The 15,370-nt window shown below is 40.8% G+C and overlaps 1 protein-coding gene across 7 annotated transcripts in view; it reads left to right on the top strand.

Annotated features, from left to right (window-relative positions):
• The window catches only part of erc2 (ELKS/RAB6-interacting/CAST family member 2), a 45,867-nt gene extending 32,536 nt beyond the window's left edge, over positions 1-13,331 (top strand). For 3 of the 7 annotated variants that reach the window (XM_085274172.1, XM_085274170.1, XM_085274175.1), the window contains 11 exons: positions 889-1,029; positions 1,280-1,420; positions 2,941-2,976; positions 5,217-5,419; positions 9,132-9,143; positions 9,501-9,624; positions 9,719-9,879; positions 10,925-11,072; positions 11,864-12,490; positions 12,958-13,025; positions 13,163-13,331. In XM_085274172.1, coding sequence (XP_085130298.1) covers positions 889-1,029; positions 1,280-1,420; positions 2,941-2,976; positions 5,217-5,419; positions 9,132-9,143; positions 9,501-9,624; positions 9,719-9,879; positions 10,925-11,072; positions 11,864-12,490; positions 12,958-12,984 — 1,620 coding nt within the window. In that variant the 3' untranslated portion in view covers positions 12,985-13,025; positions 13,163-13,331. Of the gene's footprint in view, positions 1-888; positions 1,030-1,279; positions 1,421-2,940; positions 2,977-5,216; positions 5,420-7,098; positions 7,222-9,131; positions 9,144-9,500; positions 9,625-9,718; positions 9,880-10,924; positions 11,073-11,863; positions 12,491-12,957; positions 13,026-13,162 lie in introns of all 7 variants that reach the window. The other 4 variants (XM_085274174.1, XM_085274173.1, XM_085274169.1 and 1 more) reach the window with 3 other exon arrangements.
• The last annotated feature ends 2,039 nt before the right edge of the window (positions 13,332-15,370 follow it).

Below are 15,370 nucleotides of genomic sequence, written 5' to 3'. Positions count from 1 at the left end.
GACTTCATATTAAGCTTAGTCAGCTGGTAGCTGGTGAAATTCCCACATATGTTAAACCTTTCCTCTAAATGAACCATGTTAGTAAAAATTCTTGTTTTCTGTTTCTTCTTCTTCTTTTTTTAAACAACTACAAGTTGCGTCTAGTTGCTGTGGAGTGATTGTACAGAACTTCTGAAATTGTGACGAGATCAGATTTGTACTTGTGCAGAAAGAAGTGTGAATAGTATAAAATATTAAAACATTTATTATTACATTCTGTTATTACATTCCTTGATATCAAAGAAGAGAGATGAAGGCACATGTCGCAGCAGGGCGACTGTGCCCTTCTCTGCACTAAGGCTGTTTGTGAAGCCCATCATGGTGCTTTAAAAAGCTCCATCGGGTTTGACTTTTCTTAATCCTCCTAAAAATCGTGGAACCTCACCAAATATCAGTAGTAACTCTATTACAGTTCATAGATTTATGTATAATTGAGGAAACAGCTGATGTAATCCTCTAGCTGCATTAGATATCATTATTTCTTTCCTGCACTAGTGTTTTATTCAATTTTTAGGTAACCAGATTTTGATGATTACATCTTTACTTATAAAAACATACAAGGAAAAAATAACAAAGTAGCACTGGGGTAAAATTCCAGGCACGGCATCTAGCTTGATTCAGCATTTTAGCTTAATTTTAGTCTAATTTCTTAATAACTGTATTTTTCATGTGTGATATTAATTTCACATAACTAGAGACATTTGTTTTTTAAAAGGAATGAACTGATACAAATCTCTGATTTGTGCTGGAACAATCTTAAATGAACATCTCAGCAGTTTAATGTTTATATAGACTCTTAACCGTTCAGTCATATGAAGAGTTTTAATTCTTTGTGCTTCTGTGTGTTAGGAGAGGATTATTGAGCGTTTGAAGGACCAAAGGGAGAGAGAAGACAGAGAACGACTGGAAGAAGTGGAATCATATAAGAAAGAGAACAAGGAATTGAAGGAGAAGGTGAACAGCCTGCAGATAGAACTAACAGAAAAGGAGGTCAGTGAGCAAAGAGATTTTCTCTATAAGGCTACAGGGCTGTGTACACATGACTGTGTCCTTCTCTTTGCTGCAGAGCATGCACCTTTTTTATGCACAGCAAATATTGAAACACTATCTTTCAGTAGGGCTTTAGGTGCCATTTAAGCAGTCGCCTCAGGTGCTGTAACTTTGTTGCACATGCTGGCACTCTGCTGGCCTGCCTGGTTTGAAGCGCTGCTAACCGTCTGTCCTGACTACTCACCTGCAGTCCAGTCTCATCGATCTGAAAGAACACGCATCATCCCTGGCATCCTCTGGCCTCAAGAAGGATTCAAAGCTCAAGTCACTGGAGATTGCAATTGAGCAGAAAAAAGAGGAATGTAGTAAGTTGGAGACACAGTTACAGAAGGTAGGTGTGCATCTCTCACCACCGAATCACCTCGCACACTATAATGCAAAATTTTAATTTAGATTTTAAGAGACGAGCAATTCACAGTTTTTAACCTGTAGAGAATTTTTCAGCAGGTTGTTTTGAAAGAAGTAATTACAGATTATGGTTCCCACAGCCATCTATATTAAAAGACGGCTTATCTAATGCTCATTTTTACACAGTTACTTTTTGCAGCCAATCCTAATTATCCAGTTTTTTTGGTTTTAAAGATCTGTTGTGCTTCAGTTAGAGGGAAATCAAGTAAAGGTGGAAAAGTCGGAAATCCTGAATTGGGGTCAAACAGTGTAGTAAAGCTAGCATTACACCACACAGACTCATACAAGTTTGCACGTGTTGGGAAAACGACACCGCAACAAGTTTCATGTTGGAGCTGCTGCTAAGCTTTTGATTGTACTATTCAATCTCTATATAAAGTTAAGCAATTTCATGTGCTCAGGAAACCTGTGTTTAACAGCTTGACAGCAGCCATGTTCTGGACTTTAACACTGGTTAACACTGTTTTGCTATCAGTGATCCACTGTGAAGAAAGAACTTAAAAATGAGCCTAATGCTACTCTTACTGAAGGTCATATATAAATGATGACTTTCCGCTGATGATTTCAGAAATGTCTGGATGAAAGCTGACCATTTTAGCAGTCAGTACGGCAACATTTTCTATGGATGTCTCTTTGTCTGAATTGCAGAGAGCTTCTGTACTCTGAATGAAGACTGCAGCAATGTCTCTCTTTAATTGCACTGAATTGTAGATAAGAAGCCAGAGCTGAGTGTCCACTGCGAAGAAAGGAATGAGCTCATTGTGAATTCAGGGACCACTTTAGTGGAGACTGTTAAGCAGTTACAGACATAAGAAAAAAAGGCTACTTTCCTTTTGTAGAAATGATTGGCCAAATTAACGTGCAGTGTATTTTCTCTGTTCATATTTTCCTGCTGGTCTGATCTTGGCCTGTGTCATTGAGGGAAGATTAAGTATGATCACAGATTATTTAGTGAAGACAGCTCTGTCCCATTTAAAAATTAAAGTAGCAGTAAAGAAACAAGAATACTGAGGTCTCACTTCTGAGAACATGTTATCCTTCATTAGGCTGTTTCTTTGGACCTGAACAAGAAATGTGAACAGACCTTATATAAAGCACACTTCATTAGGCTAATGGCTGCCATCGTGCTTTGTCTCCTGTAACAGGCAGCCATGCTTTTTAAGGGTGTTGCAAGTAGCAGGCAGTCATTAAATATCCCTCTTTGCCTTCTTCTTCTCCTTCTTGAGACTATCGCTGTATCATCTCTTCCTCTGTGTTTGTCTCTGTTGTGTTGCCGTTAGCCTAACAACATGTGTACTATGTTACTTATCTGTCAAACATGTATTGTACCATGTCTGATCCTGCTGTTCTCTCTTTGGCTCAAACTCAATCCTGACATTTACTCTCCCGGGACTCCCCCGTCTCCCTCCTGTTCCTTCCTCAAACCCTCTGTTTGCAATGTAGCAAGCTGAGCAGCTATTCAGTCACATGAACACTCCTGTAAGTCCCTCTCCTGAGCTCTCTGAGGCACATATTGAAAGCATGAGGACACTGATAACTTCCTTGAAATATGCTAGATGGTGATCGTGCCAAACCCCAGCACAGGTCCTGCTTTCACCCACCCAGGATGCATGTTGTTCATTGCACTGTACTGATATAATGAGCTGCAGTCAGAGTCCTGTGCACTGTGCTCATCCTGTAACTGTTTGTGATATGTGGTGAAACTGGTGCTGCATATATGTAGAACCGAAGGCTTACTTAGTCTGCTGGAACGTGCTCAATATAGATTCTTCTGCCATTTTATTAAGTATATGTAGCTCAAACTAAAACAACAATCTTGCAATAAATTCTGTCGTTATGAGGGTTAATTTTATACAGCTGTTTATTGCCCTTTGTTGTAATTACATTTTACATGTAAAAGTCTTCCTATGATTTAGTATAGCCTCATTACACTGTGTCATGTAAGGACACACCTGGGATTAATTGCAGGACTGTTAGACTGCATTAGCTTTAACTATGTGTGAAGTTGTTGTTGTTTTTTTAAGTTTTGGCTTTGTAGATAGTTTTTTCGGTGGTTATACTTAATAAACTGTCATATTCTTCCACAGCACAAAAAAAACATTTAAATGTAACAAATTTTACATTTATGTAAAATTTTGTATCTATAGCTAAATTTAATGGTAATGTTTTTAGTCACTAAGGCCTCATCTGGGAAGTTGTGTGGCAACAGGAACCCATACATTCACTGAATTGTACAGGTTACACTGACCTCAAATGCAGCACACGTGTGTTTTGTCATAGAAGCTCATGTGGGGAATATGACAAATTAATAGTAAACTTTTCATTGGACTTTCAGAGACTTTATGCAATTGAAGTCACAGGACATGGCATTCAAGTTTCCTCATATTTGGTGCACTTATAACCAGTGAAAAAAATTTAAAGAGGCAAACAGAGTGAACAAACCTTTCTTTAATACATATTTGTCATTGAATTATGTCTAAATATTACATTTTTAGCACAGCATTTCAGTTCAGTGTGTTTTAGCATCTCTGTGAAAATCCTCAAAAAATATCAAACTATTTGACAGTGAATTATAATATTGACATCCCCCCAACTTGATCCACTTTTGTGTATTTTGTGAATCTTGGCAATTTCAGAGGTTCTTAAACAAATGTTATAGATAAGGAAAACAGAATAAAAACACAGAATGCATTCAAATAAATAAAGTAATTGAACTGCAAAATCCTCAAATCATCAAGTGCTTCCTTCCTATAGCCTCCTATAAATGCTCTTCTGTAGTATACTGTTCATTGCAATATTTGCAGGGGCCATATGGAGGGCAATTTGTTGTCCAATAACTGTCTGTTGTAGTTATTTTTCATAAATTTCAACTAGGATTATTGGGTCTTAAATAAAATTATGTATATCTCCTCTAAGCTAAACTCTAGCACCGTTCCTCATGCATAAAATATGACAGTTAGAACAGATTTACTTGGTCACCCTTGCTTCTCTTTCTTCATTCTTTGGACTGACAATTGCAAAGACTGTGCAGCTTCGTTGGGTTTGCATGACTTGGTCGACCTTTGTGCATGTTGTCAGTATCAGTGTTGCCACGCTTCTCTTTTGTCTCAGTGTGGTGCTGTTAGCGAAGGTATCGGCCGTGGTTGAAGATCACTGCAGTGTTTTGGTGGATGGCTCTGTGTAACTCTGCGATATGTGTTAACATATGTGGCTGTGTATTGTCCAGGGTGCTGTGTACCACTGTAGTGGAGAGATGTCCTTGCTGTCCAAAAACTAGCCCTCTGATTTTGATAGCCAGTGAATCAATTTAGTGCTTAACTATAATGATTTGTTATTATTGTCACAGACATACAAAACTCTCACAGACTATCCTGAAGTCCTGTATTCTACTCCATGTGCATGAAGTGAGTCTCAATGGACCATTTAATTGGAGCTAAATAATAGCTTTGTTAAAACTAATGAGCCAGTACCAGTAATGATGCCCTCATCCACAACATTTGCCTCGGCTTTATTCATTTGAAAGTACAGGGACACTGCAAGAGACGTAGATAATATAAGTCACTGATGGACTACAGTGTACTGTATGTATCTCTCTTTCATTGACAGTAAAACGTTCTGCGCTTCACACTTTTGTTGATACTGGGTTGTTATTTTTGTTAACTGTGTGTTTTTGGGCGTGTACATGTTTGTATTTGTCTTTTCTTGGCATGTTGATGCAGAAAGCCCATGAAGTGGAGCAGCAGTCGGGCTCCAGAGGGAACCCAGAGTATGTGGACCGGGTGAAACTGCTGGAAAAGGAGGTGAGCTACTACAAGGATGAAGCTAATAAGGCTCAGACAGAGGTGGAGAGACTGCTGGACATCCTGCGAGAGGTGGAAACCGAAAAGAATGATAAGGACAAGAAAATTGCTGAGTTGGAAAGGTAACTAATTCTGACTGCATATTAGCCTGCACTGCTTTAATGCTTCCCTTTTAACAAACACTCTGTTTTCTATGACCATTGTTACATCTATGAAGATAAAAATTAGCATACCTGCCTGCAATTTTAGCAAACCTCTTAGGTAATTTAACATGTTTGCCTGAAAATGCCTGATACATCCATTCTTTGTTTATTTTTTAGCTCTCTACTTAGCTTCAATATATTTATATACAATATAAATATAGGGAATATAAAAACACAAAAAATGGGAGAAAACAAGTAAAGAAAAGGAAAAACAAACTTATCAATACATACATAGGGTGTGTTTATTTCATGTATGATCATAGACTGTATATAGAAAAGATGGATGTAGCAGGTTTAGGACACTAATAAAGGTGTTTCTTAAATCACCATTCTTTCTGTTGGCCAATTCAAAAAGAAATCCATTTGTAAAGGACTGCATGAGAAAAGGGCCTCATGAAAATGACATTTTCTTTATGAGTTTATTGTCTGTTTTATTAGTTTTAGCTCATATAAGATACAACATGAGATAAATTTTGTAAATTAGCGTCCCAAATAGAGAACAGGTCTGCTGGAAGTAAAATTATACGTGAAAAGTGGAAGTCCCCCTTTATGTTACTAAAAAAGAAAAGAGAAAAAAATGGCCAAGGCCAAAATGCTCAAAACGTTGTGTATGATACAAAAAATAAATATTTTTCTGTGGCTTGTTTCACATCATAACAAGTAACCCGGCATAAAGAGATGGTTTTAAATCTGCTACTCTCTATATCGCAAACAAAACCCCATTTATCTTCAGATAAATCAGTTTATTTTGTAATTTAGGTTACCCAACTCTCTAATGGTATTACCATAAGCAATACAGTGTGCCACTGTTTGTGCTGAGTAGCTCTGAGCAGTCTATTCTTGATCTGGATGCATCTGTTTGTCAGCTTTACAGTTCTCTGTGTTCGGTGTATGCTGGGCAAATGTCCATGTGGCTCTTTGCACATTTTCATAGTGTTTCCATGTTATGTTCAGTTGTGATGTTCTCATACTGCACTGCACTCGATGGTATTGGATAATGTGCTCTGTACACACAGTTTTGATTTACACGTTTAGGTTTTGTTTATAAATATCAGCAATGCTCCACTCAGCCACTTCTCTTTCGGAAGAGGTCATCTGAGTCCAGTTAATGGAGTGCAGAAATAAAGCAGGTGGCCTCTCTGGTTCTCTCCTGGGAGCAGTACTGCAAGTTTATTTGCACTTTGGTTTGTCTAATGAAGGAGATCATCGTCCTTTACCTGGACAGGATTCAGACGGATGAGACTAATAGGGATTGGTTGATCTGCATGAGGACCACACAGCCCTTCTCCCCTGCCACTGCTTAGTGTTAAAGACACTTATATACTCCCTTCTCAGATCATTATAGGATTAATGTCGTGATACTTTGTTAGTGGTGTTTGATTAATTGCGTCTTCTTGTCCTTTTTTTTGCCATCTTTACCCACTTTTCTCCGTCCCATTTCCCTCTCTCTCTTCTGTACCATGCTCACCTGCCCCTCTCTTTACCCCTGGCCATGAATCAACTTTCAACCTACTTCTCTTCTGTTCTGAAATCTGATTCTGATTTTTCAAAATCTTTTCTTCATCTCCCTTGCAAATCTTTCTCTGTTTTGACACCAGCCCCCCTCCCCCCGCCCCCCGCCCCACCCCTCGTCCCGGTGGCAGAGCTCCCCCTGACCCGCTCCCTTCTGTGTCCACTGCTCCCCAGCAGATAGGGGGCATGGTGTGGGATTTCCTGGGAAAGTGAGTGCTCTGCCCTGGCACTTAAGGCTTGGCTGCGTGGTTAAAGTCTCCGACTGCGACTGCCGCAACTGCATCTGGTTTCACCTGTGTACCTGGGTCTGCCTGCTGTTTGAAGGATTCAAAAATCTTTGTATCAGAGTTACACAGTCTGTTTTTAGTCCGTGGTGCCATTATTTTATTCGCGTACATGATACAAAGATCCCTGGATTCATTTTGATTTCATTTCTTTAGAATGTTTTTGCTTTCTAGTCTGCATCTGTGTCCGTGACTGCTTTTTGATCATTTAAGGAGCTTTTCTACGCGCGTGTGTGTGTGTGTGTGCACGTGTGCATGTATACACGTGTAAGGGAGAAGGAGTTTGTGTTGCATGTTTATTTTGGGGGCAGCAGTCATCATTAAAACTCATTTATCTGTGCACTGATGATGTAAAGTGGGAAAAAAGTCCACAAATATTTTGCTGCATGAGCAATCACAGCAAATTAAACAGCCATGTGAAATTTTAAGCAAATATGAAGTTCAAACCTTAAAGATCAAGGGTTGTACTTCATATAAATGCAAATCATCAGGTCATAATGTTGTGAATATATGTCCAGATAGGCATATATTGCTTGCCATTTATTTGCACCACATGCTACACTCATTTTTTACTGTTTTGGCGTGTTTCTGTGGTGATGCTTGGTAAAGTCACACAGTAAATTCAGTCACACCGGTGTTGCAGCAAACTGTCAATATAAAAATTGCAGTTTTATAAGCAAATGTTTTGTAATTTGTAACCCTAACTAAAAACGCATTGTATATACTGTAAATGTTTTAATACTAATAATACTGCAAATAATGCACGCATCAGCACCTTTATCTATAGAACTTGGTGTGATTTACCCACTTGCTTTGACTTCTTTACTTTTTTTACATTTTATTTGAACTTGCTATACTTCCTTGTGTTCTTGTGGAAATAGCTTCCTGCTAACACACTTTAAGACACACAAATATACACCCTTTTGTGTCTTTTTGTGGCGTTGGTTGTTTGTAGTAGCTTATTGTATAAGTGTCTGCCCTCAGCTAATGTTTGCTGTTGCCACGAGCACGCTTCCCCTTCTCATTCCAGCCACCCATCTGCTCGCCTCACCCCAAGTCACCCTCTGTGACCCAGCCACCCTTGCACCCTCATATCCCATTAACACCACCTAACAGACCCTATTTTCTAGTGCCCCCTTCTTCCTGCTTTCCATCCCAACCTGCCCCCACGTGCCCTGCCTAGCTTGCTCTACGAGATACTAAAGGAAAAGATCAGCCCTAGTGGCCTGCATGAATAGAGCTGCTGTGCTCCACGTCTACACGCGCTCAGTGTGGGGTGCTGTAGTAGGTAGGGTCTGGACTGAGCCCTCAGTCCTGAAGTGTGTCAGTTCAGTCAGGTCTTTTCTGTCTGAACAACCCTGCATCCATAACTGATTCTCCCACTAGCTCCCTTCTTGCCCACTTGATCAAACCACCGTTGGCTTCCTCTCCTTTTGCTCGACTCTCCAACCTGTCCTCTCCTCTTATTTTTGCCCGGCTAACTTTTGCCTGACTAAATGCATGTCTGCCACTTCCAGGCTTGGCAGAAGATGCACATGGGCCCTTGTTTTCAGAGAAGGTGCATCCTGCATTAGCTGTGTCAGGCTGCAGAGCAGTGACTGCCACAGGCGTGTTTGTAATTTTCCATGTTGTTGGATGAGCAATGAACACAGCGTGATCTCCTCTGGGTTCACTGTACTTTTTTCTTGTGATTGTTTCTTTATGTTCTGGTTCTAATGTGTCTGTTTTGTTTGTTTTTTACTTTCCTGTGTGTTCTCTTATTTCCTGCTTCCAATGTCTACTTCACTCGTTCCATCAACCCCTTGTCTTCTGCCTTTTCCTTTCCCCATCTGCAGTCTAGCTCCCAGGTAAGTAATGACCCTGCTCCCATTACATCCCCATTTCTTCCTAACTCCATCCTAACACTGGTGCTTAAACCTGTGATTTATCTCAGCAATGCAATTAACATGAAGCTATCGCTACATCTGTGATGCTCATGTTTTGTTGTTGTCCTGGTGATCTCATAAGCGGTACTATTTTGAAACTGAATACATTCAAAATGCACTTGACATGATCGCCCATTGCTGTACTGGCTTTGCTTGTTTTGTGTTTCACATTTTTGTTGTGGTTTTGGGTATAAAATGCACCCATTTCATAAGTCTACATATTTTTCATATAACTCTACTGACTTTTAATGGAAATGCACAAATTTTGTGGTTTTGCAGACAAGGGGGTAAAGATCAAGCTAAAAAGGGTTCAAACATCAAACTGGGGCTGCAAGGTGACAAGAAAGGCTTGGGACAGGACCCTCGTAAGGACAGCTCCATAGATGGTGGTCACCACTTGAAGGTGATGTACCCTAATAAAAAAAAAATTACCCCTGATGATACACAGTTTAATAATTACCTAATGAGATATATGTCCTTGTTTTCCCAAACGTCAGTTGGAGGAGCTAATGAACACGCTAGAAAGGACGAGGCAAGAGCTGGATGCCACCAAGCAGCGTCTCTCCTCCACACAGCAGTCTTTACAGGAGAGGGACACTCACCTCACCAACATGAGACAAGAACGCAGGAAACAGCTGGAGGAGATCCTTGAAATGAAGTTAGTGTTTTCTGAGATTTGCTGTTAGCAAAAATCAGATTGGCGGTCTACATTTTCAACCTCCTTTTTTAAAAAATGTTCTTGTAATTAAGCCTTGGATTAATTTCTTTTCTCAAAATGTAATCCAGTTCATTTGTTTTTGTCCTTCCCCACCGTCTTTATGAGAAGACAGCCGACATAGCACTGCTAAATTGAAATTTGATTTCATTATCAGAACAAAAAGTAATCTGAAATCCACCACGATGGTCACACTGATATTCAAAACAGTAGCCAATCTACCCAAAATGTCTGTGTAGGTTCTCAGTCATCCAGGTCATTGTAATCTAAGTTTCTTGAAGAGGTTTCACTTCTCATCCAGGAAGCTTCAGTTCTAAGACCAAATGGTGGAGAGTCCCAGTTTTTTTTAAAGGGACAACTCCCACTAGGGAATACCTGGGGCTCTCCACCATTTGGTCTTAGAACTGAAGAAGCTTCTCTGAAGTGAAACCTCTTCAAGAAACTTAAAATAGTCCAATAATTTTTCTTCCCAAGCTCCTTAAATCTACCCAAAAGTCAATATGTGCTGCACATTCACCCTGAGGCCAGATAATGTCCAGAGAAATTGCAGAAAAAAACACAAAATCTCAGACTCTACATGCCTTGGTTAGCTTGTTAAATGTTGAAGTTCATGACAGTTTGGCTTGTATGGGAGAGCCAGAAGAACATGGTAGCACACATCGTAAAAGTGCATCTTAAGAAAAAACTGTCCTGGACAAATGAGATCAATGTGGCGATGTTTGCTAATAATAATTAGCACAAAGTTTGACAAAAACCAAACACAACATATCAGTACAAACACCTCATACCCTGTTAAAGCACAGTGTTGGTGGGGTGATGATTTTGGCTTGTTTTTCAGTCGCAGGGTCTGAGCACCTTGTAATCACTGAGTCGATCATGAGTACCTCTGTATATCAAAGTATTCTAGAGTCAAATGTGAGGCCTTCTATCTGATAGCTAAATCTTTCTGGAGATACTACTGTAGTGTTTTATGTTGTTTTTCTTTCAGACAACAAGCTCTGCTGGCAGCAATTAGTGAGAAAGATGCTAATATTGCACTGCTGGAACTGTCTGCCTCGAATAAAAAGAAGACCCAGGAGGAGGTGCTAGCCCTCAAGAGGGAGCGGGACAAACTGATGCACCAGCTCAAACAACATGTTAGTACTGCAGCATACTTCCAAGGAAATTTCTCTCTGCCGATGCTTGTTGCCAATATAAAAAATGTAGCTGTACAAGTCAGCTAAACAATTTTCTACAAGGTTATCACTGCATGACCACTTTGCAAGTTCAGAGTCATTTTTCTGCTTTTATTTCTTAAGTCTTTGTTAATTCCAGACTAGTACTAAAATGAAGTGATGTCATTATCATCTCAATTTGCAAATAATTTGTGGCCGTAAACATCAGAGTTGAATAAGAAGTCTGTGCCTCCAAGACTTCAGTTTTGCAGCAGTCTCAAATATTCCGTTTTTTAATTTTTTTTTATTTTAAGCTAACTCAAATTTTAAAGCGTACAGCTCTAGTATGATTTACACACGTAAAATTCTGGCAGAGGCAATCTGGCCACTTTTCTGTCTCTAGTTTTTGCCTTATGTCACCTTGGAAGCACATAAACTGATCCTTGAACAGTGGATGGTCACCTGGAATCGTACTGTAGTTTAACCACAGACGGTATATAAAGAATGGAGGAAGCCTCTAGGCCTAAAGCCATTGTAAATGTGTCTAAGAGTTATACATTCTTTCTAACTGCCAGTAGGAGGTGAGAGTTGTTGCTCATCTTAATCAGTAGTTTTAAGCCTTATTTAATACAACCTGATTTTTATGTTATGAATTAGGACAGCGACAGTTACTTTGTTACTGACAAGTTGCTGCCATGTACTGCAAGTGTGCAGTCTCCTCACTTCTGCCAACTGCAGAGCGTCATGCACTGACCTCTGCCCTCCTCCTACAGACACAAAGCAGAATGAAGCTGATAGCCGACAACTATGAAGACGAGCAATATCATCCACATGCTCCTCACCACCCCCAGTCTCAGCCCCCACATGCTCCACCTCAGCCCCAGCCCCAGTATTCCCACGCTCCCCACCCTCAACAGACTCCATATCCACACGCCCCGCACCCGCAACATCCGCAACACCAACAGCACCCACAGCACCTGCAACACCCACAGCACCCACAGGCATCCCAGCAACACCCACACCCACAGCAGCCACAGATGCAGTACCCTCACCCTCCTCACCAGCAACATCCTCAGCACCCTCAGCCACCTCCCCAGCACCAACAGCACCCACGCCCTCCACAGCCCCAGCACCCTCACCAACAGCACCCCCAGCATCCTCAGCAGCACCCACATGGGCATCTGCCTCCGCAGCACCCTCACCCTCAGCACCCACACGGACCTCCGCAACAGGGGCCACACCCCCAACATCCACACCCTCAGCACCCCCAGCACCCCCAGCACCCTCAGCATCCCCAACACCCTCACCATGCCCAACATCCACGTCACCCGTCGCCCCACCATCGCGGGGGACCAGCCCGAGGACCCCCGCATGCTGGTCATCGCCCTTCCCCAGACCAGGTAAGATCACACATGTTATCTCTGTTATTAAATGCTATTTACAACATGTTTCAAAGGTCAGCACTGACGTCTTTTTGATATGGAAAAGTAAAAATGTCTTAAAACTCAGTTAATCTAATAACTGTGACCAATAAATGCCACAAGCTACATACTGTACTTGCATGTGACACAGATATCTGTGATAATCTCAGCCATGATGGTTAGAAGTTTGCTTTGACAGACTGTCAAATACACAGTAGCACAGTAGTTGGACAATAGATGCAATGTTAAAATTCTGTTGTAGAGAAATAGTTGTGACATTAAGCGAACAAAGAATTAACCGCTGACATCGCTCCAGTCACCAGATGTTGGTCTCAATAAATAAGACACAGTTTCAGTCCCTCCAGTTCTCAATGCTGCTTTGAATAAAAGCAACATAACAGCTTCTGCTGCTTTCTTCTCCTCATGCATAACGCTGCCAACGACAGGATGACGAGGAGGGCATTTGGGCATAATCCTTGCTGTGACAACCAAAGCTCTAATGTTGTTTTGAGGGGTGAGAAATATTTAAGACTTTCTTAATTTTACTTCTTTGCCAGCGGAGTCTGTGGTGTTTTGTAAAAATCTCAGCATGTTTGTCAGATTTATATTTTTATCTTTATATATCTTTGTATTTTTTTTTCTCACATTCAGATGATTCAGTCACTACTGGAGGAGCACAGCCATGCCATGATGTTGTAACACTACCCAACTAAATATTTATTACCTCCACTCAATCAGTACCCAGCAACGGGACCTTTTTTTCCCAGGAAGAGGAGGGGGAACTCAGGTGTGCAGGTCATGCATAGAGACTGACAGCTGAGCAGGTATTTCACCCATCTGGACACGCATAGACATGCTGTAGTGAACATTATATTAATTACACTAAAAGAAAAATCTTTCCAAACTGAAACTTCCACTGTCTCCTTCATGTTCTGTTTAAGGTGATGTGGGAGCTCTTCTTGGTGTGAACAGGACAAGACGCACTCCACTTCACACAACATTAGATATTCACAACTGAAATGGAAGGAGAGAGAACGATATGGAGAAAGAGATGTTCTGTGTGTGTCTAATTGTTGCTTGGACATGTGATTAACACGGGAGCACTGTATCAGAGGTTACACCGAGATCAACTCACCTGTCTGTCACAAGTTCAGGCCAACGGCGCTCTCTTGATCCACCCAGCAGAGATCTCATGACCGTCTGTCAGCCCAGTATTTCTTCCTTCCTCCTTCTTCCTTTGACTGGTTCAAGATCATGGTTGTCTTGCTGACTGTTTCACCTGCCTAACTGACTACTCTGGCTCTGGTTGGCTCCTCCGCCTGACTCTTGTCATGGTTTTTCAATCCTCACTGCCCTCCTGACTCACCTGGTGACATCTGACCCCTCTGCCTGGCTGTCATGACCTTCGGCGTGTTGTAATCATCAGATTGTTTTGCTGAGCTATATTTTCCCTCCGTGGCACGCAGTGACTTCTTCCTTTCTTTTTCTTTTTTTAACCTTTTTACCTGCCATGTGTTTCTTCAGCATTTCTAAACGTGACGTGGTGTCCCTTTACTAGCATGTTCCACACAGTCCAGATTAAGTGGTTTTAGGGTTTCTTTTGTCATTTCTTGTTGGTAAAACGAAGAGCTTTGATCTGACTGATGACAGGCTTGAGCCTTGCCTGCAACATCAAGAGGTCTCTGTGGCTGTGCAAGCAGGGCCTTCCAGTTCTCTGGCTAGTTTTAGCCTTAAGGCTGTGGCTGCACTGGATTTTATCTTCATCTTACCTCATTTTAATCAAAAGTAGTCAAAAAAAGAAATAAACTATGCAGATGTAAACATAGAGTGAATGCATTCCCATCCTTACTTAAATCAAGTCAAAATGATTTAATTGTCCAATCACAGCAGCCAAGGGAGTGGTCAGAATATATTGATCAGATTATTTAGATTATTTCTGAGACTATGCACCTATGCACCTCCTCTGTGTTGCAGGAATTTTTACTAATGGTGCTTCTGCTGGTGCTCAAACTAAACGGTGTGAGAAGACCTGGTAAAGAGCATCTTTTAGTCCTTTTACAGTAAAGGGACTTGATCCCACAATGGGCTTCATAAACAACTGTAAAGGAGTTCTTTGTACATATGATTTGACAAATGGGGTTTGTGATCCACAAACAGAGGCTAGGTCCCTCAGCAAATACTGCTACTATAAGCATCATTCTAGACTATAAAGAGAAGGCAGTGTCCAATAGATGTTTATCCTGCAGGTCTATTGGAGCCACTGACACACCAGTGTCTGACCTAGAGTATGCTCCTGCTCCCCTCTCCCTTGTACTCTTCCAGCAGTAGTTTGTGTGACCTCCCCAAACATAGTGACTTGTTTTCTCCTTCTCAACAAGGTGGCCTGTGCCTCGTAAAAACTGTACACATATGATAGATATGAATATATTATACATATAGAGAGAAATCTATAGAGTGTGTCTATATGTGGTCAGAAAATCATTTCAAACTGACAAGATACTATATAAATATATATATATAATATATATATGTTTCTTTTTTCTTCATGGTTATTTTTCTATCTGGCTGGAGGTCTGAGAAATGTCTTATTTAGAGCGTTGAGCGGTGTGATTTTCCTCTGATTTGTACTGTATATGAAAACCCCCCTCAGCAGCAAATTTAACATTCCCTGTCTGAAAATACAGGACAGCCCAAATAAAAAAAAATTAAGAGCTTTAGGACAGTTTATGGGAAACAAAGAAGTGTATCCAAATCTATCTAGAAGTTTAGAAAAGGTGACATTATTACATTCCTTTCTTAATGTGAAAAACAACTCAGTTGAAGACCACTTTGCCTGTGGTGACGACTTTGAACAGCGAC

Source organism: Mchenga conophoros, linkage group LG5 (assembly GCF_057382185.1).
Source record: "Mchenga conophoros isolate Kocher_MC1m ecotype Shallow Benthic linkage group LG5, M_conophoros_male_GT1.1, whole genome shotgun sequence".
In the NCBI taxonomy this organism is placed as follows: Eukaryota; Metazoa; Chordata; class Actinopteri; order Cichliformes; family Cichlidae; genus Mchenga; species Mchenga conophoros.
The sequence above is the reverse complement of the archived record's forward strand: the minus strand, read 5'-3'. Positions and strand labels throughout refer to the sequence as shown.